This window comes from Emydura macquarii, unplaced genomic scaffold (genome assembly GCF_026122565.2).
Source record: "Emydura macquarii macquarii isolate MOO-44397 ecotype Brisbane River unplaced genomic scaffold, CSIRO-AGI_Emac_v2 contig_3603, whole genome shotgun sequence".
Lineage (NCBI taxonomy): Eukaryota > Metazoa > Chordata > Testudines > Chelidae > Emydura > Emydura macquarii.
In genome coordinates, this window is record NW_027133740.1 from 3,813,034 (window position 1) to 3,838,390 (window position 25,357).

Consider the following 25,357-nt stretch of genomic DNA (forward strand, 5'->3'; position numbering starts at 1 on the left):
ACACAGTACATTTTGCAGTGGAGCACTTGTCAGGCATGGCACCTTATCATTCCAGTCTACATCTTGTCCACATACAACACTATTTGAAATTCACCAGCTGCTCGGTCAACTTCACAAAACACAGTCTTATCGCTTAAAAAGCAGCCCTCAAAAGGCACCTGAGATATTTTTTCATATTTATTTATTGCAGTTTTTAGAGAATGTGAATGTTTGGGTCAAATTATAGTACCCTGAAAAAACTGTTTCATAATTCACCAAATGGAGCTGTCTATTGGCTGGTGAGCCAAACTTGGTTACATTATGTTTTCATAACAGACTTTTAGTCTAAAACCAATTTTAGCATAGATTCAGAAAAGCCAGTAACAAGAAAGAACAAAAGTCAAGTCTCCTTGCGTGAACACAATGGGTATCTCCCTTCTATACCAGGTGTCAGCAGCAATGAGAACAAAAATGCTTGCTGTCTTAGCAGGGTTCTCAGAAATGTACAGGTACAGTAAAAGCATAATAGTTTCACATTATATATCCCAGTACACAAATGCCAACAATGCAAGCATCTGGCAGAGCTGCTTCCATTTCTCATATGGCTGTAATCTATATTAATTACAACAAGTGTAGTTTAACAGAAAGTACTGCAGTACTATTACTGTCGGATAGTGATTTGTTTTTGTTTTTGTTTTTTTTAAAGTAAGGAGGTAGATTTTTTCCCTAATCATGATTCCTTGGATTAGAATAGTGGCTCTCAACCTATCCAGGCTACTGTACCCCTTTCAGGAGTTTGATTTGTCTTGCGTACCACCAAGTTTCACCTCACTTAAAAACTACTTGCTTACAAAATCAGATATAAAATACAAGAATCACAGCACACTATTATGGAAAAATTGCTTACTTTCTCATTTTTACCATATCATAAATCAACTGAAATATAGATATTGTACTTACATTTCGGTGCATAGTAGAGCAGTGTAAACAAGTCATTAATTGTCTATATGAAATTTTAGTTTGTACTGATTTCACTAGTGCTTTTTAGGTAGCCTGTTGTAAAACTAGGCAAATATCTAGATGAGTTGATGTACCCCCTGGAAGACCTTTGCATACCCCCAGCCACATTGAGAACTGCTGGATAAGAATCTAAGAGTTCAGCCTTGATCTAACTGAGGTAAACGGACATTTCAAACCTTCATGAGTTGCATGGACACTAGTTAAAGCCATGCACTACACTATTAATACTCTTTCCAGCTTAATTTTTTGCCTTCTGTGCTATTTATTGCTGTTTCTAGATATGAATATCAAGGAGGAACTTTGCAGAATCTGGTGGAGATGGGCAAAACAAGGGGGTGGCTTGGGTTTTGTAAAATTAAAACAGGAGATGATTCCTAGCCAGCTCCCATTGGATTCCAGCCCCCAAACAAAACAGGGACTAGAGATAGATGGTTCAGGTTTTGACCCATGATTTAGTCCAGTTCTGTGCTAGCATTTCTCCTAAATCAGCAAAATGTGACAATGTGATTTTCTTCTGTCTTTTCGCTGTCCTGAAACAATGCCTGAGCCAAAACTTTCAGACTGAGGCCTGGCACCGACCAAGGATCTGACTGACTAATATTTTGTGCATTTGAATTGGAGCCCTTATTTATCATTTAAGCTAAAGTGTGGATATTAGAAGTTAACATTCAACACAGCAGATGGGGAATTGGAGGCAAAACTTCAGTCAGTGATTACAGGACTTTCATGCTTCATTTCCCTCAGGGCAAACTGAATGTTCTCCTTTCAAATAGTGCTAGGCAAGAATGCCTTAAGGAACCTGTGGCAGCAAAACGGGTTGCTGTAGAAACTCTTCATGATGCTCTGGATGCAAGACTGGACATGCAACACCTATTTCATTTTTAGGAGATTATTTTCCAATAGCTCATGGAAGACACATGTCTAGATACTGAAGTTCAAGTGCAAAACACCCAGCAGAAATTGCCTTTCCATGAAGGAGAGAAAGAGATCCCAAGGTGAATAATATTACCCAAAGAGCAATTGTCTGAAGTGAAAGAGTTACAGCTGACCACAATATCACCCAGGGCTCAGACCTTAGACTCAAAAGGGATTCTTGCTGAGGGGTCTAAGTCTACAGACCTCATCAATTAGAAGGCAGCTGGAGCCCTGCCTCTGACTGGTGTGTTGGGAACTGCCACACTATAAACGTGCATCTCTAGAATCCCCTTGCTGTACTGAGTGTGAGAAGAAGCTGTGTGACATGATCACTGAATGACCTGGCTCTTCCTTCCTGTCTTTCTGTGTTTATCACTCTTGACAATGGGGGAAATGTAATTCATACAATAAGAGCGGAGGCTATGCCCTTGTTGCATGCACCCTGCTTTAATCTGATAACTTGATACACTGAGACTGACCATGACACACAAAGGTTGCATTAGTTTGAACTTTTTTTTTTATGGCCCATCCTGTTTTGTGAGAGCTGCAAACATGAAACAACCTATCAGCTCTGCCCTGTCTGAATTAGGCAGCGCCAAAGTGATAGAAATCTAAATTGCCACCATATAGTACATGCCTGGACAACACCTGGACCGGTACAAAGCCATTAATCTTTAGCTGCTGGCTAGGAACTCAGTGGAATGACAGGTGTACAATACCAGACACTCTCCAATATCAGTGGCATGGTGAGTGTGCCTTAATCAGGTGTACCTTGGAAAGCAATTTGAGTTGTTGGTTTTGCCAACACAATGCTGCAAAATGGTGATACCAGGGCTAAGGAACTATGCATGAGACAGCTGCTCAGTGAAGAATTAAGAAAAACTGTACCTTGTTAATGAATCTGTGACATGTTCCTAATGACCTTGCCTAGCCACTTTCACATCAGCTTGTTTGGGGATGGGGGTTGGAGGAGCAGGATTATGCAGTGGTGAACATTTAGATCTGTATTGCTTCATTTGTTTATAGTATTTGAGTACCTCATTATTCCCATTTAACAGATGGGGAACTGAGGCATAGAAAGATTAGTATGATTGTCCATGATTACACAGGAAGTCAGTGGGAAACCCAGATCTCCTAAGTCCCATCAAAATTCCTTCTGTGCAACACTACCCCTAACATCAAGAAACTTGCACAGGTTATACAGTACCACAGCATTTGGCCCACCACAACAATACATTAATAACACCTGGCTCTTACCTAGATCTTTTCATTTGTAGATCCCAAAGTGCTTTACAAAAGAGGTCAGTATCATTTACCCCATTTCACTGATAGCGAAACAGAGGCACAGACCAGGGAAATGACTTGCCCAAGGTCACCCAGCAGGCCAGTGGCCGAGGTCTTCCAAATACCGATTCAGTGCTCTATCCACTAGGTCACACTGCTTCCCATTCGTGTGTAGTGCAGCCTGTATTTGGGACTATACCAAGATTCTATATTGTGCCCTTGTTTAGTGTGGACAAGTGAATTCCTTTCCTCTCTGAAGAGAGGCAAATCCGAAAGGAAAAGTTTGCCAGCTGGCTATGTCCTGGTATAAAATGGGGCAAAATATTTTACTGAATAAGTAGCTGTCCAATGGACATATTTGTGGTGATTGGTTACCTGAAAATCACCACCAGAACTGCCATTACAGCCACATGATCTAAGCATAATATGAAATAACTGTGTGTGTGCTTGAGGCTGGATCTAGAGTTTTGGGTCAGGTTTGTTACAGGATACATTAATCTGGTTTCTCATCAAATGCATGCCTCTGTCTCAGATATCCCAGAAGCAGGGGATTCACATTCCACACAACTAGCCTTCCTAAACAGAATCTCCCCTCCTGAGATCTGCTCTGTAAATATAGCAGCTCAATTCCATCATGTACCCGGGAAATTCTCTCCAATCTACGCTTTGGCCCCAGGCTTCCACAGCCCTCTTACCAGAAACTGCATATAGACCTGCCCTTAAAGTGGAGTTTGCTACAGTCCTTCCACCCCTCATTCACCCTCCCACCAGGGTTTGTGAACAGGCTGTTTACCTCTCTGGGCTGCAAGGGTCTACAATAATTCCTGGCAGTCCCAAGCCATACCCCACTCAGGTTCCCTTCCCAATACTTTTCTTACAGAAACCCAATAGCCACAGCATTTCCCTTTCAGGTCACCCAGTGGACAGGCTCCCTGCTCTTTAAGACCAACAAGCAAGACATGCCTTTTATTCCCTGCTGCCTCTTCTACAAGCAGGCATTGCTCTTAGCCTAGTCATATGATCAGTCACATGACCCCACTGGAGATTACAGTGCTTAGAAACCAGGCCTTAGAGAGAGCCAGGCCTCAGAACCGGTGTTCTGGGTTGTGCCTCTCCTTAAAGGGCCATCACACTCTGCAGGCTCTAGCATATATAGAAACTGGGGGCTGTGACCCCCCAGGGGGTCACAAGGTTATTATGGTGGGGTCACGAGCTGTCAGCCCCTGTGCATGCTGGTAAGGATGGGATGGCATGGCATGGCATGGGGGGTGTTATCACAGCCTGAGATATTTTCAAAAAGCATCCCAGCAAAAAAAGTTTGAGAACCCTCTAACACCCAACTTCACATCTGGCCTTTATCTCTACAATAGGCAAAACCAAAATCCCAAATCCCAACATGACCAGGATTTGAGGAAACTCAGACCTAGATACAGCCTTAAACTGTCCTGTATCTTTGTAACATAACAAACCTAAATCCAAGATCCAACACACCCCATCCAAACTCTGGGGCTCCAGCCCCCCCACCTGTCTTTAATGTATAGAGATCCTGCAATGGGAATTGATCAGCTGCTACAAGTATTATGCTTTATATCTGTATATATGTAATTATTAGATAAGTTACCAGGAGTTGGCACTCAAGAAGATACAGCATAGTTCCTGGGTTTTGTGGGACCTGTAAAACTTGTTGTGCACTGCAAGTGGCTGCCTCTGGGCAGCTCTCTTCATCAGCTCTGAGCAACAAGTTAAACAAATACCATGTCCAAAGTCAAATGAAAGTCAAACAGTCACAGTCCATACAAAGCAAGGAAATAAGGGTTCCTGCCACCTGGTATTTAAAGGAAACTCAGGCTAGCTTACTGCAGCTAGGCCCAAAATGTTCTCTTGCATCAGGACACAGACACTTCCCTTTCAATTCAACTTCTGCAGCCAATGAGTCCAACACCTCTTCCTGAAGAGGAATCATCACCAGCTATGCCTAGTTAACTCCCTCTCACATTAGTTCCCATGCAATGTTTCTGATGAGGAAAGACACCTGTTAACTTTTTGATCTGGAATAGAAATTTAACCCTTTCCTGGTCAAACATGGGACAAGCTTTGTCCATCCTTCCCACATATGCAAGATTATGAAAGCTGCAATGCTTTATTTGCCAGCAACAGTGGAGCCTGCATTTGCCATTCTTTCCTCTTGGGTGCTGAATGTTGGAGAACTATGGGGAACTCACAAAGCAGGCAGCTAGTTAATCTGCTATAGGCAAAGATTACTTATGATTAAGGAATGACACACAGATAAATATCCCTTTACTGCTTATTTTATGGGGCACTTCCCAGTCGGAGAGCCATCTGTCCTCTCATTGTACTTGATTATCTCAGTATTCTGATGGCTTTATTCTAGACTGAGGATTACATCACTGATGCCTTCATGTGTTTGAAGGGCTTTATTGTGCTCATTATTCCCACTGACTCAGACAGCATTTGAAGCAATGTTTCTTGTGTATGTGTCTACTGCTTTGAATATTTCATGGACCTTCAGACTGAGGAACTATCAGGATTAAGGGAGAAGTTCACCATTCAAACCTGTCAAATATTATGTGGGAAATTATAACCAACTCAGAGCTGCTAAAACATGCACGTACTGCATCAGAACATGCAGTACGGCAAGAGCCTGGTCCTGCCCTTGAGTTCCAACTGGAACTCGTTCAGAGAACCTTCCTCTGACAAATCCTGCACTTCCTTTCCCTTTTTAATCTTTTAATTTTTTTCTGCACACTCCTAATATTCCCCCTGGCAGGCTCTCATCCATCATTCTCTCCAACAACAAAAAGCTTCAACAGTAATAATAAATTAATTGTAGATTAAATGAGGAGATGGACATTCAGAAGCAGAGAAAAATGAGTTAATTTTGCCTGCTGTATATTTTAGGGAAGTGTAACAGTCTCTTTTTCATTTTTTACCTTTCTGATCTCTGTATGCAACCTTCCTTCCTTTCCCATGCCTCTCCAGTGTACTGTTGGCAATGATACACAGAACATTCAGATCAAACCCAAGTGATGCTGACCTTGAAGGTTACCTCCACCAGGATACACACATTACAGTTTTCTCTCATTGAAAAACTGCCCCTGGGACATATCACCATTTTCCCCACCAAAAACCAAATAGAAGGACAAGGTAGATTTTGCCACGAAATGTTGTTCTTCTTAAGGCCCTAATTTGATAGGCAAAATGGGCCTTTTCTTCAATTGCGCTCACTCAATTGAGTTAGCTTAACATGATTGAAAAGCCTTCTTAATGCTAGATAAGACAACAGCTAACTTCTTTTAGATCATTTATGCTGGTGCTGTTGTATTCAGGGCTCCTCTCAGGATACAGCTCTACCAACTCAAAGGATCTAAAGGTGTTAGCCTACATCTTAATAAGTGGGTGTTCAAAGTATCTCCTCAGCAAGACAGACTACCATGAATGAACGCATCAGTCCTGTCCTCCACTCTGTACACTGGCTTCTCATACAATTTCAAATCAAGTTCAAGGTCTCTGTCTTTGTCTTCAAAGTGCTCCATGGCCTGGGCCCAGGATATGAAGATAGCCTAAGGTGCCGTGATGAAGACCATGGCCAACAAGTACGCTCTTTTGGCCCAATGGAATGGTTTACAGTAAGAGTAAAAGTAATCTGTGTGGAAGACAGAACTTTCTCAGGGGCCAGTCTGAGACTGTGCAATGAACTCCCTCATGAACTAAGGACTGCCACAAACCTCATCACCTTTCGCTCTACGTGCAAAGTACATTTCTTTGACCTTGCCTTCTCTTGTATAAACTCATAAAAAACCTAAGCCTACCAAACCAAGACGTTCCACTGCATATGCTTCTACCCTGGGGGCTGGTGGTGGAGGGGTGGAGAGGATGAGAGAACAAACAATATGGGAGAAATGTGAAGTCACATTGCTTAATACACTACTGGAAGACTTCCAGATATTATGGTGATGTGTGTGGTGTAAGAACCTATATAGAATAAAAGATCAAAATACTCATTTTTACTTTTTTTTTAAAGAGATTTTTTTGCATTCAGATTACTACTGTGTGGGGTTTTTTTTTTTTTTTTAAACTTCCATTCATTAAATTGAGAAAAGTTCCTAAAATCTGAAACTGATCTGGAGAAAGATTCTAAAAGCAGACCTCAAGATTGGCACAATGTGGAAGGAAATGCTCTTTCTTCCAACCATTTTAACATTTAATACCAGAATTGACTTCAATGGCTACAGCAAGCCCATGCTGAATTTTGACCTTCACATAATGGAAGGAGCTACAGAAGCTAAAAATAGCATTTCCAACCAATCTCCATAAAGGCTATCATTCCATATCATTCTGGAGCACTTGATCAATAGAGGCACATTGTTTCTTCCTATCATTTGTATTTTACTTATACCTCTTGCCACAATGGAAATTGAAGTCCCACATTCAGTCAAATCTGAGCATTTTATTGCTTTTCCAGTCAACTGCCTGAGCCAGATGTTTAAAATTTATCACCAGTAGCTCTGTGAGTACCGGATATGTAAGTAAATGAAAAATCAACCTTTTGCACTGTGTCCCAGAGAAGTTTTTTCCTTTTCTTTTTTTTTGTTTTTTTGTTTTTTGCGGGCTGAAGCACTTTGCTATCAGAATATTCTGCTTTCAACAGTGGTTTGCTATCTACAATGTTACAACTATTGGAAAAAGTTGCTATTTGAATATTGCAGCTATCAGAGAGCACTGTTCTGTCAAGCTAGTTTGCTATTGCAAAGTTCTGTGTTTGCAGCGGGGGTCTGTGGCTTGCTACCAAATAGGTTTGACAATATTTTATTACCTCTTTTTTGATGTTGTGAAAAGAAAAGTTTATTTAATCTGGAAGTTAAAAAGCTGCAGAAGAATGGAAATGATCTGCCCAGCTCGTTAGCTTTTCTCCATACCACTAAGAATTTTCTGTCTGTCCTGGAAAACCCCTTTACCTCCCGGCACTACTATAACCACAACGCTTCCACTGGACAGGAAGCAGACAGCATTTCCTTTGAAGCTTGTTAATGCCACACCTGAACTGATGGAAGAATCACCACTGGGTGATGGAACATGCTCTTCTATCTCAGGGGGTTTGCAGTAGTCTCAGTCATAAAGGACTAAGGAATAAACAATATTATTAGAGGCAGTGTGATCCAATGCATAGTAGTCAGCAGACCTGGGTTCTATTCCTGGCTCTACCATTGATCTGTTGTGTGACCCTTGGCAAGTTATTTTACCTCTCTCCAGCCCCATCTCAGAGGTGACTATCCTTCCTTAACAGGAAGGAGGAGGTCCATGCCCAGAGGCTCCATCCATTCCATGTGGATCCTGGAGTATGAAATTGGCCCATTATGTTCACCTGCACAGAGGAATAGTTTCACCAGCTTTTTGAAATGAGGTCCCTCAGGAATAGAACACAACCCCTATTGTAGCAGAGACAAAGGAATCATGCCACAGGGGTCAAAGATGAGAAATGTGAAATGCAATTAAAAGAAGAGGTGCAATTTGGCCAGGAGACTGGGGCTAACAAGTCTATTCTTATGGAAAATAACACGGGATCATGAGTAATTAGGACCCTAGATATTTATATTTCATCTGCAAGATGGCACCTACAGTAGCACCATACCCCTTAGAACCCTGCTAAGGCAGTGATTCAGCAAAGACTTAGAGGAGAGTGTCAGCCACTGTGATACCAGTATTACTTCTTGTAGCTTCTATATTTTCACTATGTTCTGAGGTTCCCCCCTGCCTTCCCCCCAAGAAAAAATACTGACGAGGCCCAAACCTTCTTAGTTCGGAAGATCTAACAAGATCACAGTGAAAAGTGGTATTTAAAGACTTGATCCAAAGCCCATTGAAGTCAATAAAAAGATCCCATTCAATCCAGTGGGCATTAGATCAGACTTAAAACAGCTAAACTAAATGTCATCACACTTTACACATCTGTCAATTTCAGCTTTGCTTATTTGCATGTGAGACACTATAGCTCTGATTTAAACAGCTGAATTATTATGACTATTTATGCAGCATCATACGGATGCATAGCTCTGAGCTGGATTCTGTTTATTGCACAGGATCTTAATACAAAAAGTAGCGATTACTTGCTTTACTAACTACATATATTCAAAGCAATAGCATTGCAGGATCTGGCTGGATTATGAAACCTATTTTTCAGGGAAGTAGAGAGAGCATCAGAGAAATTTCTCTATTATAAAATTTCTGATCTTTTCCTTTAATCCAGAGGGTTTATGAGTTGTATTTTAAAGGCCTTTTAAAAGAGATACAGTTATTCCCATGCATGTTTAAATCCCAGCAGTTCTTAATAACTCCACTGGCACTATCGAGTAGTGGCAAAATAATTGTTGGCTTCAGAGTTTAGCCAACAAGCTGCTAATGACCTGTCTGCTTTCATGGGAGTTTTATGGGCATTTCCCCCTCTCTTAGGAGGAGTAAACATAGCAAAGGTTTGAAATTTTGTTTGATTTATCTCTCTGGCAAAAGATCATATTATTCCCATGGACCTGCTCACAATAGTTTACAGCTGTAGGTAGGAGTAAAGCTAAGGAACCTTCATGAGGCAGAGCTTACGACATTAGCTGGTTTTGCCCCAGCTAACGACAGCGAAAGTACAGTCAGTCTCAGCTTAGGCGTATTTTATTACCCCAGATACTTCGGTGCATGGATACAAAGTGTTCTGAAATGGCAGAACGTTAGCGTGAATACTAAATGGCCACATGAAGGGTTATGGGCCTGAGTCTTCCTGCTTTAGGCTCTGCACATCAATTTTTAAACCAGTATAACTATGTCAATTATGGGTGTGAATTCTTACCAAGATAGTTATCCTGTGTAACCCTTATTGCAGACACAGTTTTACCCTTATACTAGTGCCTTATACTGGTGTAACTTATTCCCCTTCTAGTGTGGGAATAGCTTTACCAATATGATGTACATGTATAGAGATATAACTGTGTCCACAGTAGGGAGTATACTAGTATAATTAAAACAGTGCAACTTTCTAGCATAGGCAAGACCTCTGCACAAGGGCAAATTTCACCCAAACTGACTAAGAGCAGGGACAACTTAAATCTCTCTCAGACCCTTTGGAAAGAAGCACTTACATGGCATACAGGTCTCATGCTGTCTTTCTACACAGGGGCTAATTTCATCATTTGCATAGCACCTTAAAAGCAATGACACATGGTACTGTTCAATGTGTGAAATCACCCGTGTGGAGGGTTAACACAGGGTCTATGCAGCATTGAAGTCCCACATAAGTCCTATTTTGTGGCCTTCAGTGCTGCATAGGGCCTGTGTTGACACTCTACACAGCGACAAATTTCACCCAAGGTGAGGAAGGTTGGGCTGGCACAATCAGGCTTTCAGTGAGTATATGAGAAGCGCTCTGATATATCAAAGAGGGGGGTGCTTTATTTTCCCAGTGACTTATTGTAAAATTATTTATCTTAATCATTTTATTACATGAAGTACGTAGCAGCAGCTGAATTGCCCTTACTAAGGAATTTGGTGCTTTTTGTTGATGTGATTCCTTAGCCCAGTGTAATGCCATTAAATGATTGGATTTTATTGAATATATTGACATGGTGTCACAGACGATTTTCATTCCCCCCATTATGCGTATAAATAAAAGCATCTGCCATAATTAGAAAATATGAACGTTAAAACCACCATGAATTTCCCCCCTATTAATTTAAGAGCTGGGCAGATGTTTATTAATACCTTTTTATGTTACATTCATCAACTGTTGCCTAGAATAGAAAGGTTGAGGTGATATTGCACTGAATCCACTGGCTGAATCCAGATTTCTGTTTAACGCAAGGGAGAATTTTGGTTTTCAATCTAAATGCTCCTTAAAATTTTACCTCTCTCCTTTGCACACTCTGGGGCAAATCAGCTCCACGAACTTCAATACTGTATTCAAATATCATTTAGTCTCAAATTAATTGTATATTTCTGCTTTAATGGAGCAATGCTGAGTTACACCAGTTTGTGATTTGGCTCTCTGTCTCCTCCGCCTCTAACTCATCTTCCTCTCCTTTCCTGCCTGTCTACTGCTTTCTTTCCCTCCCCTCGCCATACTGATCACTTCTGCCAATATTTTTCACTAGACCACTTGACCCAAATCTTCAGCTGGGGATTAGATGGTGTAACTCTGCTGATTTCAATGGTGTTATTTGGATTTACACCAGCTGACCAACTGTCCCAAGGTCTTTAAAACTGCTGCTGATATTTGGCGGTTATACAGGGATTTACATTTCTTAAATGCAAAAATCAATGTGCATAGAAGCAGGGATGGATCTGGCTACATTAAGACTCCATAACTGACCACCCTTTCTCTTTCAGCTCTCTCTCCTCAGAGCCATGTAGTTCATTGCCACTTTCTCCCTTATCTACAAATGCTGTACATTGCTGCGATTCTCCTTTAGGTGGAGTACGACTGAATACGACTTCTTTTAGAATCCATCAGTACTACTCTTTGCCTCCACCAGATGTAGGCAGTAATAGGAAACATGAGCAGCTCTTTGCCTCCCTGAAAGAAACCACACAATCTTCTTTCAGATTCTAGCGCCTGGGAGCAAGGGACCTGGCTTTCCCTTCTGTGGCAGCACATTGTGCTGCCACCAGATGACAGGATCATAGAGCTATGCAAAACTTTGGTTACAAACAGAAAATCGGTCCAGATTCAACAACATTGGGAAACCTGGGCCAAGTCTCAACAGAATTGGAGCCTGGGACAATTTATGTCTGAGTGGAAACCATGCAAAAATTGGTGGCTTTGCATTGTGTCCATATGTGAAACATTTGCAAGAAATTTGAACTGTGAAAGCATTATGACATGCCCCTCAGTGACCAGCAGTTAATAATAGCTCAGCACCCTTGAACAGGCGCTATGGAGAAAGTCTGGAAGAGCAGATGTGAGAGACCACAGGGAAGGGAGGCCTCTGCTGTTGGAAGGCTGAATTCTATACTCAGAGATCACGCTGTAAAATGTCAAACTGAGACTCTCTTTCTAAAGAGGAAGCATGCCCTAGCAGACAGTAAATTGGCCAGGGATTCAGGAGACCAAAGCTGTATGCCCAGTTGCCCAGGCCAACAGCCTGCCTGAAGTGATCTTGGGCAAGTCACTTCACCTCTTTGGTCCTCAGTTTTTTAATCTCAGAAATGAGGATGCTTTATAAAGTGCTTTGAGATCTACTGTTGAAAAACACTAGCTAGGTAATATTTATTATTATGATCATTTGATTTCTTGTAAAGATTAATCTTAATGGAAAAAATCCTGCAGATTGTGACCATGTTTGGTTTTTATGCTGAGTTGTACCAGTTTATAGCCCAGATGCAGCAAATCACTTACGGCCCATGCTTAACTTAAAGCATATGAGTGGTCCTGTTGAAGTCAGTTGCTCATGAGAGTAGCACTAAAGTTAAGCCTGTGCTTAAATGCTTTACCGGATTAAGGCTTCCAGGAGTATTTTCACATATTATGACAAATTCACACTTGGTTCTGTTGCTTGCAAATTTTTTGTGACATTTTCTGTTGAAAGACAGGACCCACTCTTTCAGTCTAAAACTTTACAATGTGAAACATTTTCAACCTAAACTAGTGCACTACAGGAATACGTGAAACTAATACTTTTGAATATTTCTCTGACATGTAATTTTCATAGTATCTTTTGCAAAATTTCAGCATTCCTAGGGGCACAAAACTAGACAAAATGAATCTTGTGGAAAGTTGTGTGAAAATTCCCTCATGATTTTACGTAGCTCTAGTTTTCATCTGAAACCAAGCAAAATGTGACGTTTTTGGTTGAATTTTGCTTTGAGGGACAAATGTAGACCCAGTGTAATAAGATACAGTCACTGAAGTCAATAGGTAACACCCGGTCTAAGTCTAGCCTGATATTTTGGATTTGAAGATAAAACTCAAAGTGAAACTAATAGAACTGTATGCTCTTTGGGGCAGGGACAGTCTTTTCATTGTGTGTGTACAGCTCCTGGCATTCTAGGACCCTGATTTGTGGTTGTAGCGAGTGGGGGTGGCCTCCCTCTGAAACTGACAGCGAGGACCAGGCCAAGCCTGCAGGGATGGAGACAGAGACTGCCTGTCCACCCGACCGGAAGCGATGGGACGGAACGGGAAGTATAAAAGGAAGGCCCAAGAGCTCAGTTGGTGGCCAGCTCCTGGAGGGCAAGGATGTCTCTCCCTGCTCTCCAGAGCTTCCTGCAGCCTGGTACTCGGGCGAGCAGACCGGGACCTTGTACGCGAACCAGAGCCTGGGTCTGGGTGCTGGAGAATGAGTGGCGGGCAGCCTGGGGCCCACAGGAACCCCCGGAGCCAAACCCCCTGCTGGATCCAGATGGGCCACGTCCTGGAGGAGTTGCCGGACACGGAGGGGGAAGAGGTGGTCATAAAGTGGCCAGACTTGGAGGAGTTGCCCTTGGAGGAGTTGCCAGAGGCTGATGACGAGGCGAGGGCCCTGACGGGACCGGACCTGGAGGAATTGCCCTACACCAACCTCCCCGATGAGCTGCTTGACCTACAACCCCCGACAATATCGAGGGGTTCTGCAACCTGCCCCTGGGCGTCTACCCTGATGAGGTCGACTGGCCTGTGGCACACCAGGTACCCAAGGGAAAGGGGGCAGGAAGTAGCCCAGGGGAGGGGACACCCGGTCCAGGGACTAGGGGACTGGACAATGAATCAGCGTGTTGCGGTTGGAACCCTGCTAACTCCGTGGCATACCCCTCTGCCACGGCTAGGGACTTGGGCTGGGACACAGTGGAGTTGGGTGGTCCTGCATCCCCTCCCCCTTCCCTGACCACCCCAGAGAGCTGAGCTGTTGGCTGCCCTGCCTTGGGGCTCGGGTTATTGCCTTTGGGTTGCTCTGCCTGACCCCGAGACTGTTTCCCTGCCCTGGGCTGGGCCAATCCCTGCCGGAGCAGGGTAGGGAGTGGGTGTGGCCTCCCTCTGAAACTGACAGGGAGGGATGGCCACCCGCTCTACACGTGGTCGAGCCTCTAAGTGCTACTGCAATTCAAATACATAATAATAAAATAATAATAATAATAAAAAATGAGGTGCAAACCCTAAGAACTAGGTTATGCCTGAACCAAAGCCAAAAAAGGATTGTATGAGCCTGTGTGAGACAAAACCACTGAGTTCCATTCAGCAGCAGTTAGGATTCTTCTCCTATTGGGTGAAATTCACGCCTGTGCCTAGGGCCTGCACAGAAGCTGTATGTCACTTAAGCCCTTTCCACAGAGCTTGAGTGGGACTTAAGTGATCCTAGACCTTGTTGTGGCCCTCTTCACAGTGGTGAATTTCACCATGGGGCCCCCAAACCAGTTCCTATTTATGATCATGTTAAAACTCTCATTGACATGAGGGGGAGCAGGGTTAGATTGTCTAACTATGGAAAATTGATACATGCTGATCCTGTGTGTTTTCTAACTGGCTTCTTTTCTGTAGCCATGCCCAGGTCCCAGAGAGTTTCTCATGCCCATGGTTTTGTTCTAAAATGCTTTAGGGAACAATTCTTTTAAAAAAAAAAAGCCTCATGTTTTTTCTTCCATTTCTACCGCTCTCACCTGGCTCCTGTGAGATGGATGAAACTTGCCTTTTCCTTATTCTCCCCTCTCTGAATCATCAATGTGTCTCTGGTATTCTCTTTCTCAAAATTCCCTTTTTGAAGATGCACATTAACAGCTATTGCACATTTCGATTCCCAGGCCTATTTTATTATTGTTGTTGTTTTTATTTAATCTTCTCCTGGGTCTTTGCACTGATTCTGCTATCTCTCTGGGGTGGTTATCTGTATCAATAGATGAATGACTTCTGGACTCCAAGCTTCTGAAGAAGGCTTGCTTTTGATTTGAAAGCTTGTGTAACTAATTTATTAATATAGGAGGCCAATGAAAATGTATGATCTATAAAATGACTTTAATCCTGCTTAAAAGTAAATGAGTTTCAGCCCTTTTTTTGGGAAGTGGGGAGTGCAGATCTGGTTGTTGGCAATCTTCTGATTTCCCTTTTCAATGCAGAAACACATGATTCAGAGGTAGGCAGGAGGTTTTTGGTTTAACAAAGAAAGGCTTTCCAGAAGTTGACAATGAGTTATGTTAATAGTGGGTCCTTCCAAAGCAAGGGTTTTTGGAAGATCAGCCAGTATTCCTGCTGTGATAGGGAGAGGAATGATTCTGGGGACTGATCCTAGACGAATGGGGAAATCTTGTAGGGATTCTTAGCTGATTCTGCCACTCTTATCCTCACTGAAATGTATCTTCCACCTTGAGTACCCCCTATACAATCTGTTCTGTAAGGTTTAGTGCATAAAGACACTGCCTCAGGAGCAGCACAGGGAAGGAAAGGGGCTTCTTGGAACAATTCCTTCTTTGCTCACCCATGTGATCCAGGGGGTAGCAATGTAAAATTATTCCTTACCAGAAATGTGCTGACTGGCACATTGTGGGTGGAATCAAGGCTCTGCCTACTTCTTGCCCGTCCCTGCCATCTTATGTAGTGGAGGGGGGTAGGAGGTATGCAGTTTCTTCTTCCTGTACTCTTGGCCCCAGGGTCTCCAGATGCTGCATAGAGGTATGTGTTTGGGAAAGCTTAATTCCTCCTATGACTGTGCACGGATGCGTAATTTGGGCCATGATCTGTGCCACTGGTGCTCCCACAGAATGAACTACTCAAGAGAATTACAGGTGGCAAAATCAGGATCTTCCGTATTCTGCTTGCAGTAAAACAAGCCATCTTCTAAACTGACACCGAATTAAAACCAAAGATTTCATTTTAGACAAGACAGTTTCTTTCAGCCTGTTCAGTGAAAGCCCCCTTTGCTCTGACTTCTTCCAACCCAATTTTGGACTATGTGAAGAATTTGGTACCATGAAATCTCAGTGCTAGACCACCAGGAACATAGCGAAATAATAGCTCAGCAAAATAAAAAGATTACGATTACCTGTGGCTTTATAAGAAATAGGAAGTGAAAGAGTTAATGGTACGCTTGACTGAGACTCTGCTAGGAGACTCACAGAATGATAAATGGAGATGGCTTATAATGTTTTTTCACAAGGGGCAACTGATACGCACTGAGTTTAGCCTATTCCATATGCATGGAAGCCAACTTATTTCCATGTGGATTATGGCACTGGAATGTCAGAGCCACGTGTAATGAAGCTGATCATTCCCAACAGGTGTGTGCAATGAACAAGTAGATTGAGTACAATGAACTAGCCATTAGTGAAATGAGAAATACAGTGACTGAGAGAAATTAGTTTAAGACAGACTGCAGGTCTACAGTGTTACTGTTCAGGGATCCCCGAAATAATGGGACTGGGGTTCCTGAATAGCTCATCATAGTGTACTGTATTGTATGTCAATCACATATACCTTAAGCATGCATGAAATTTTCTTTCTTTCTACAGACTTGCAGCACATTTTTTGGCCAAATCGATTATGGTTTAATATATTGCAGAACATAATGACTCTGACACGAATACAGCAATGCATTCAACCCTCTGCTTTTAAGAGCTGAAATGCTGTACATTTTAGGAAACTGTATTGTTCTGGAAATTAACAAATTAGCTTAATCACCATGACAAGTTACAGTGGCATATTTTGTGAAAACAATAATGTTACTATAAAAGCAACTGACAAATCAAAAACTTCAAGGGCTTGAGGCAACTGCCATTGAAGCTGTGGGAGTCTTTTTCCATTGACTTCATAGGTGTTGGACTGGGCCCCAAAAGAGTGTGTCCGTGATTGAAGTATTCTGCTTTTGCAGAAATGGTATTAGATTTGCAGAAATGGTATTAGAGCATTACTATTCTGTTAAATTACTCTTTAAGGGAATTTGTTATTTTCTCTAAGGATTTTTGTCTTAAACCCTCTTACCTGTTTGCTTTCAACTAGATACAAAATTCATCTTCACTTTGTCTTGAACTGCTATATAGTCAGGGCTGGATTTCCAATTAGCCACAATAGGCATGTGTCTACAGGCACCGGCGTTTTAGGGGCACCTAAACAGTGATGGATCACCGTATGGGGGAATGGGGCCCAGGCTCAGGGGCCCCCACAAGTGCCAGAACTCTGGCCCACCCCCTGCTCCTCCTTCTCTCTTCCCCCTCAGACTCCGCCCTCTGGCCAGGCTGGAAGCTGGAGCCCAGGGGTGAGGCATATTCCTCTCACCTGGAGCTGGCTGAGCTGGTCATCCTAGCCCCACCCCCTACACGGAGCTGGCCCGGCCAGCCCCTCTGTCCCCTGTGCCCCTCTATGCAGAAAACATGAAGGTCAGCTGTAGGTAGGCGGGGGGCACTGAAGATGCTGTGCCTAGGGCCAGATTTACACAGCCCTGTATATAGCGTTACTGTGCGCTGCTACGCTGTGGCTTTGTTCTAGCCCACACGATGGGCTACATCTCACTGCTGCATGGGTGAAATGACTTCTGTATCTATTGAGCCAATTGTTCAACGGAGAAACCTAAACAGGACTCTGAGATTAATGCAACTCTATCTGTTTGTCTGTATTTGTATGCCCATAAATTAGCAAGTAGCCATGCTCGATGAGAAACTGGGAACAATGGGTCAGATCTTCAGCAAGTGTAAATGGGCCCAGCTCCACTGAAATTGGTGCTGGTTCCAGTGCATAGCTCCTATTTGGAGATGCAAACACAGGCTGTGTGTACTCAAATTTGGTGCACACTTTAAGGGACTGCTTCAGAAAGCTCTATATAATTGTAAGTTGTTATTCAGAAGTGAATTACTAAATATCCATTGATACATTCTTTGAAACATACCTATGGTACTTATATGGCTCCCATCACCATAATATCTAAGGACATCACAGTCTTTAAGGAATTTACCCTTACAATACCCCTGTGAAATAGGAAAGTGCTATTAACCTCATTTTATAGATGGGGAACTAGGGCACACAGAGAGGGAAAGAGGCTAAGTGACTTGCCCAAGGTCATACAGAAAATCTGTGTCCGAGCAGGGACAAGAACCCAAGTTTCTCCACTCCTAGGCTAGGTCCCTAACCACTGGCCTGTTCTGCCTCATATCAAACTGAGACATTCATATTATTGCACTGGGCTGTACTTTGCAAAAAACATTAATGAAATGGGTTCCTAAGAACTTAGCTATTTTAAATTATTTACTCCTATAATGCCAGTGTGCTAAGTGCTTTACAGACATGTAGGACGACCAAGTTCCTGCCCCAAAGAGCTAAATATTCATTTCTGATTCAAAATAAAGCATATTCGTATTTTGATTGAAGTAATAAATCGGCTTAGAAAGGATTATCTCTTTAAATTAGCTCACAGAAATACAGCACTGTGCGGGGATGGAAGCAGGCAGCTGCAGGGGAAGCTGGAGCTAGAAAATACAGGGTTTAAGTCGCCCTACCTCCCGATGTACTTTCAGCCTCAGAAATGAAACAATAATGAAGAGAGCATGGAAGGAACAGAAAAGAATAAACATCAATTTTTTGACATTATAATAAAGTTTAGGTTTACTACCATAATCTTAACATTGGTACCAAACAGACCCTAATCTAGTTGAATACCATGCCTTTGATACTGAGAACTGGGGCAAACAAATTGCACTAACTTAAAGGTGGTCAAAACAGGAAAAAGTGAAACAAATGCAAAATCCTCTCTAACTGTGGTCTTTTTTATTTTGAATTTTAAAAAATGGTCCAGTTTCATAAAAAAACCCATGAAATTTCCATCTGGACTTGAACATGGTCCTCTGCAGATGGGAGAAGCTTGAAAATTTTGAGGGAAGTCAGTTCATGTTAAAATTAAAGGGAAAGGGAGAACATTGAATTTGGCATATTTTTGATGAAAAACTGACCGTTCTGTGGAATTTTCATCCAGAATAAAATTTGAGATACACCTTGGGCCAGAACATATGAAAAATTTCACATAAAACACTGCAAAAAAATTGTCACTTTTCTCACATCTCTAAAGAACCCTGAAGTGATATAGCCAATGTTAAACCACAGCCCATTCCAGGGTTAATCATTTCTGAAACATCAGAGAGGCACAAAGAAAGCCATACCAACCTATATAAGACAAATATAAACCTGGGTATTAACTGCATTAGCAGGGAAATCACCCGACGGCAGAACAGTGAGGAAAACTGCATCTAGAACAGGACCCTGGAGTATGCTAAAATGCACAAGTCCCTGTACCAGGGGCCTCAGAGCCAAAAATCACCAACCTGTATACGGTTGAAACCAGTCATGATAAGACAGTTTTTTTTTTTTAAGACCATTCCAACTCCTATGTTAATCTCGCTCATGCAGATATTAAATGAACCTGAAATATCAAATACAAGTATGGGAAGCAAAAGCAATAAGCAAGTCTTCATTTTTGTAAAAGAAAACTACAGGTTGGACACAGCCTGAACACTACTTTGCACTTATATTATATTCATCTGAGGATCTGAAAAGTTTTTTACATTGGTGCTGACAGATAGGTAAACTGAGGCAGAAAGGAGTTAGCAGGGATTTCCTACATCCCCCTTGAACTCCCTTCATCTCCCCCCACCCAGTGTTCAACTAGTGTTGCCAATTTAATGGTTTTCCAGCCCCACTGTAAATTCAACCCCCCCCCCCCTCTAATTTCAGTTCCTGGAGAAACAGGGAGTTAGAGTGACTTGGTCAAACTCACACACAAATGAGTTAGAATAAAACGAAGGAGTTCTGGTCCCCAGTCCCCTGCTGTGAGGTTAGATCATAATGATTTAATCAACAAGGACATCTCAGTCAGCAGTACTTAATCTTAAAACTAGACTGAAATTTGTTTAAGAGATTTCAGTAATCTCTTTAAGTATTGTCAAAGTCTAATGAAACAGGGTTCTCCCCATGCTGGCTGGAGTACAAGGATTTGAGAACAAAGGCAGGCTAAGGGTTTATAAGGTAGTTTGGAGAGAAAGAGAGAGACAGAGAGAGACTTACTTAAAATGAAGCAACTTCAAGCTAGTTATACTGTAGAGCTCACTGAGACTCCTTAAGGAGCCAAACTGCTTAGTCTGGGTACAGAGAAGCAGCACACCGCTTGCAAACTACTTCAGAGATTTAACTGGCCATGATTGGTTCTTGTGGTTGGTTGCCTGGCACGCCAGCCATGCTGTGGTGATATTGTAATGCAGGTGATGAAATACACAGGGGCCCTGCTCTAGCGGTTTTAAAGAAACATCCACCGCTTACACACCTGCAGTCACTGGCCAAACAATCACTGAATGATTTGTTGCTTCTGACAGTTTGCTGCCCTAGGCTACTGCCTGTAAGGCAGAGCTAGACTTGAATAAACGAAACAGGATCTAACATTTATGTAGGAAAATCTATTGGAAAACTCACACTAGCATTGATGCCAAAATGGTCCAGCTGTTAAATTGTTCAATAAGTTTTAGTGCCCAAGACAGTCCACCTTTTTATTAAATCATTCATTGGTAGATATAGGCCAAAGTCAGAACACTGATTTGGAGCCAATTGAGATTTTGGTGGGGTGGGGTACAAAGATTTGGCTTTGAACCCTTTTATTGAAACGTATGCATAGAATTTTGATTGTAGGTTGGATCTGAAACCAAAGGGTCTGTTTTCTGGTGCCTACTGAGATGTGGCTGAAATACTTATATGGGCCCTATCACCTCATATCTGAGCACTTCACAATCTTTAAGTTCCAGAGGGGTAGCCATGTTAGTCTGTATACAGCAAAAACAACGAGAGTCCTGTAGCACTTTAAAGACTAACACATTTAATTTCTGCAGGTATAAGCTTTCATGGGCTGCAACCCACTTTGTCAGAGGCATGAAATGGAAATCACAGATAGGAGATATATATATATACATCCAAGGGTAAGGAACAATGGGGATGGTAGGTGTTAGCAAAGTCCATTCAGTTAGAGTAGATGAGGCCTATTCACAACCGTTGATTAGAAGGTGAGAATGTGTGAACAGTGACAATTACGTCTTGTAATGAGAACCATTCCAATTCCCTATTCAGACCCAGTCTGATTGTGTCAAGTTTGCAGATGAGTTCCAGCTCTGCAGTGTCTCGCTGAAGTCTGTTTTTGAAGTTTTTTTGTAGAAGTATGGCAACTTTCAAGTCAGCTACAGAGTGTCATGGGAGATTGAAGCGCTCTCCAGCTGGTTTATGTCTGTTATCATTTTTTATGTCTTATTTGTGTCCATTTATTCTTTTGCGTAGAGACAGTCCTGTTTGGCCAATGTACATGGCAGAGGGGCATTGCTGGCACACGATGGCATATATTACATTAGTAGATGTGCAGGTGAATGAGCTCCTGATGGTGTAGCTGAGATGGTTAGGACCAGTAATGGTGTCACTAGAGTCGATGTGCGGCAGAGTTGGCATTGGGGTTTGTTGCAGGGATAGGTTCCTGGGTTAGTGTTCTTGCTGTATGGTGTATGGTTGCTGGTGAGTATTTGCTTCAGGTTGGGGGGGCTGTCTAATCAAGGATAGGTCTGCCTCCCATGGCTTGAGGGAGTAAGGGATCATCTGCTAGGATAGGTTGTAGATCCTTAATGATGTGTTGGAGAGATTTTAGCTGGGGGCTGAAGGTGACGGCCAGTGGTGTTCTCTTGTTTTCTTTGTTGGGTCTGTCCTGTAGTAGGTGACTTCTGGATACCCGTCTGGCTCTGTCAATTTGTTTCTTCACCTCTCCAGGTGGGTATTGTAGTTTTAAGAATGTTTTATGGAGCTCCTGAAGGTGTTTGTCTCTGTCTGAGGGATCGGAGCAAATCCGGTTGTATCTTAGGGCTTGGCTGTAGACAATGGATCGTGTAATGTGTCCAGGGTGGAAGCTGGAGACGTGAAGATATGTATTGCGGTCAGTTGGGTTTTGGTATAGGGTGGTATTAATGTGTCCATCCTTTATTTGTATTGTAGTGTCCAGGAAGTGAATTTCTTGTGTGGACTGGTCCAGGATGAGGTTGATGGTGGGGTGGAAATTATTGAAATCCTGGTGGAATTCTTCAAGGGACTCTTTCCCGTGGGTCCAGATGATGAAAATGTCATCAATGTAGCGTAGGTAAAGGAGAGGTGCTTGAGGACGAGTTTTGAGGAAGCGATGTTCTAGGTCAGCCATAAAAATGTTGGCATACTGTGGGGCCATGCGGGTGCCCATAGCTGTGCCACTGACTTGAAGGTACAGATTGTCTCCAAATCTGAAGTACTTGTGGGTCAGGACAAAGTGACAAAGTTCAGTTACCAGGTGTGCCATGTCATCATCAGGGAAAATGTCCCTGATGGCTTGTAGTCCATCTTTGTGTGGAACGTTGGTGTAGAGAACTTCTACATCCATAGTGGCTAGGATGGTGTTTTCTGGGAGATCACCGATGGATTGTAGTTTTCTCAGGAAGTCAGTGGTATCACGAAGATAGCTAGCAGTGCTGGTGGCATAGGGCCTGAGAAGAGAGTCCACATAGCCTGACAGTTCTGCTGTGAGAGTGCCAATGCCTGAGATGATGGGACGTCCAGGATTCCCAGGTTTGTGGATCTTGGGTAGCAGATAGAATAACCCTGGTCAGGGTTCAGGGGGTGTGTCTGTGTAGATTTATTTCTGTGTTTCTTTAGGGAGTTTCTTAAGTAGATGTTGTAGTTTCTTTTGGTATTCCTCAGTGGGATCGGACGGTAGTGGCTTGTAGAATGTGGTGTTGGAGAGTTGTCTGGCAGCCTCCTGTTTGTAATCCGACCAATTCATGAGGACAACGACACCTCCTTTGTCTGCCTCTTTGATTACAATGTCAGAGTTGTTATTGAGGCTGTGGATGGTGTTGCGTTCTGCATGGCTGAGGTTATGGGGCAAGCGATGTTGATTGTCTACAATCTCAGCTTGTGCATGTCAGCGGAAACACTCTGTGTAAAAGTCTAGTCTGTTGTTTCAACCGTCAGGAGGAGTCAATGCAGAATTCTTCCTCTTGTAGCGTTGGTAGGAGGGTATCTGTGGGTTAGTGTGTTGTTCAGTGGTGTGGTGGAAATATTCCTTGATTCGGAGACGGTGAAAGTAGGATTCCAGGTCACCGCAGAATTGTATCATGTGTGGGGGCTGTGGGGCAGAAAGAGAGTTCCCAAGATAAGACAGACTCTTCTGCTGGGTTAAGTGTATAGCTGGATAGATTTACAATGTTGTTGGATGAGTCAAGGGTATCACAGTTGTGGTCTCTTGTGGCCTGTAGGAGTTTAGATAGTTTAGAGTCCTTTTTCCTCTGTAGAGAAGCAAAGTGAGTGTTGTAAATGGCCTGTCTTGTTTTTGTAAAGATCAATCACGTGGAATTTTCTGTGGAAGTTTGGCCTTTCATGAGATTATCCAGCATTGAGAGTTCTTTTTTGATCTTCTCCTGTTTGCTGTACAGAATGCTGATCAGGTGGTTCTGTAGTTTTTTTGAGAGTGTGTGACACAATCTCTCACCATAGTCTGTATAATATGTCAATTGTCAGGGATTGTTCACTTTCAGTCCATTTGGTATGATGTCCATTTGTTTGCACTTGTAGAGGAAGATGATGTCTGTCTGTATCTGTGCGAGTTTTTTCATGAAGTTGGTAGATTTCCATTTCGTTTCCATTTCACAATCTTTAATGTATTTATACTCTTAACACCCCAGTGAGGTAGGGAAGTGGTATTATCCCTATTTTAAAGAGGGGAAACTAAGGCACACAGAGGCTAAGTGACTTGCCTGAGGTGCCACAGAAAGTCTTTGTCAGAGCAGGGAAGGGAACCCAGGTCTCCCAAACCCTAAACTAGTACCCCCAGCAACAGGATCATTTTTCTTCTCTCATGAAGCTTTGGCCCAAGATGGTGGAAATCTCACAAAGCAGCTGATCCTCAAGATTTCTGACATTTCAGGCAGAAATCTCATTAAATCAGCTCATGCAGTACTGGTGCTGCTGAAACCTACCTTTGATTCAACTTCAAACCTGAACTCTTAAATCCCGGCTCAACCTTACCCTGGTCTAGATACAAACCCCACCTCTCTGGCCCATCCCTGCATATTTCAGAAAATCATGAGACTGGCTTAATATTTATAAGATAGGATGCCAAACACAACTTTAGGTATTAATAACACTTCCCATATTTTGGCTAGGGAGAGAGTTTGGAAATCTGAACCAAAATCCTGGCTTGGAACACCCCAAGCTTTGGAATACTTGATTCAGTATGTAGATCGGAATTTTTGTAGCTTGAGCCCATCTCCAACTAATAGATATAGGCAGAAGATACTGAAGTCACCAGTCTTGATGAGCTGATGTCAAAGGAGCAAAATATAAAAGCCACCTAAAAGTATGTAGGCACAGAGAACAGTCTGGTGACATTTTAAAGTCAGAAGGCAATGACTTTAAACAGATAGATGAAAACAACCCTCAATATGCTGAATCAGATGTATCGGAGCAAGAAAAGCCATACATTCCCAGAGATGGAATCAGTGTATAAAAGGAAGTTTTACAATGAGGCTGGGTAACAGGTCTGTGATCCCAGCTGTAGAAAGTTTATTACATTTACAGGGTTGCTAAATTGCAACAATTATGTTTTTTCGCAAAAGAAAATATAATTCCCATTAGACGGGGGAAAAAACAATATTAAATCTCACACCTCCTTACTAATGAGATATTTCTATGGATCCCCGTTAACATTTTAAAATCAGAGTTAATAATAGGGATAAATGGCATCTTGGATGATGTATGAACAACAGGAAGCACCAAACCGTAACAGACATGCCAAAACCTGTCTCAAGCCCAATTCTCTCCTGACTTCCCAGGACCCATTCATTAGAAGGCAAAGAAGCCATGACAGATTATTGGACTAAAGACTTTTAATGGAAGTACAATATCTGCACCATAAAATAGTCTGTGGAAATGGAAAATATGAAAATAAAATGTCTACTAAGTGGGTCTTGAACATACTGCTTAGATTGTGACTCATTTGGGGGCATGGTCCATGTGTACTTACCTGTCTCTAAAGTACCTGGCACCCTTTTGTTGCTATATGAATAATGACCTGTCATCATCATTATCCTTATCAACGTTTTAAAGCAATATTCAAACATAAGGGTGCATGCCTTGCTGACTGTAACAGAGCCAGAAATGGGGAGAGACAGC

The 25,357-nt window shown here is 42.4% G+C and overlaps 1 protein-coding gene across 7 annotated transcripts in view; it reads right to left on the bottom strand.

Annotated features, from left to right (window-relative positions):
* The window catches only part of KCNMB2 (potassium calcium-activated channel subfamily M regulatory beta subunit 2), a 155,138-nt gene that overhangs the window by 41,595 nt on the left and 88,186 nt on the right, over positions 1–25,357 (bottom strand). The window contains exon 1 of one of the 7 annotated variants that reach the window (XM_067536437.1): positions 20,204–20,334. The exons of 3 other annotated variants lie outside the window; for them this stretch is intronic. Coding sequence is in view for 2 of the 4 variants with exons in the window: in XM_067536435.1 (XP_067392536.1) it covers positions 4,820–4,923 (104 nt within the window). In the remaining 2 variants the exon portion in view is untranslated. Of the gene's footprint in view, positions 1–4,819; positions 5,117–20,203; positions 20,335–25,357 lie in introns of those variants that run through there. 3 more of the 7 variants (XM_067536441.1, XM_067536435.1, XM_067536442.1) reach the window with 3 other exon arrangements.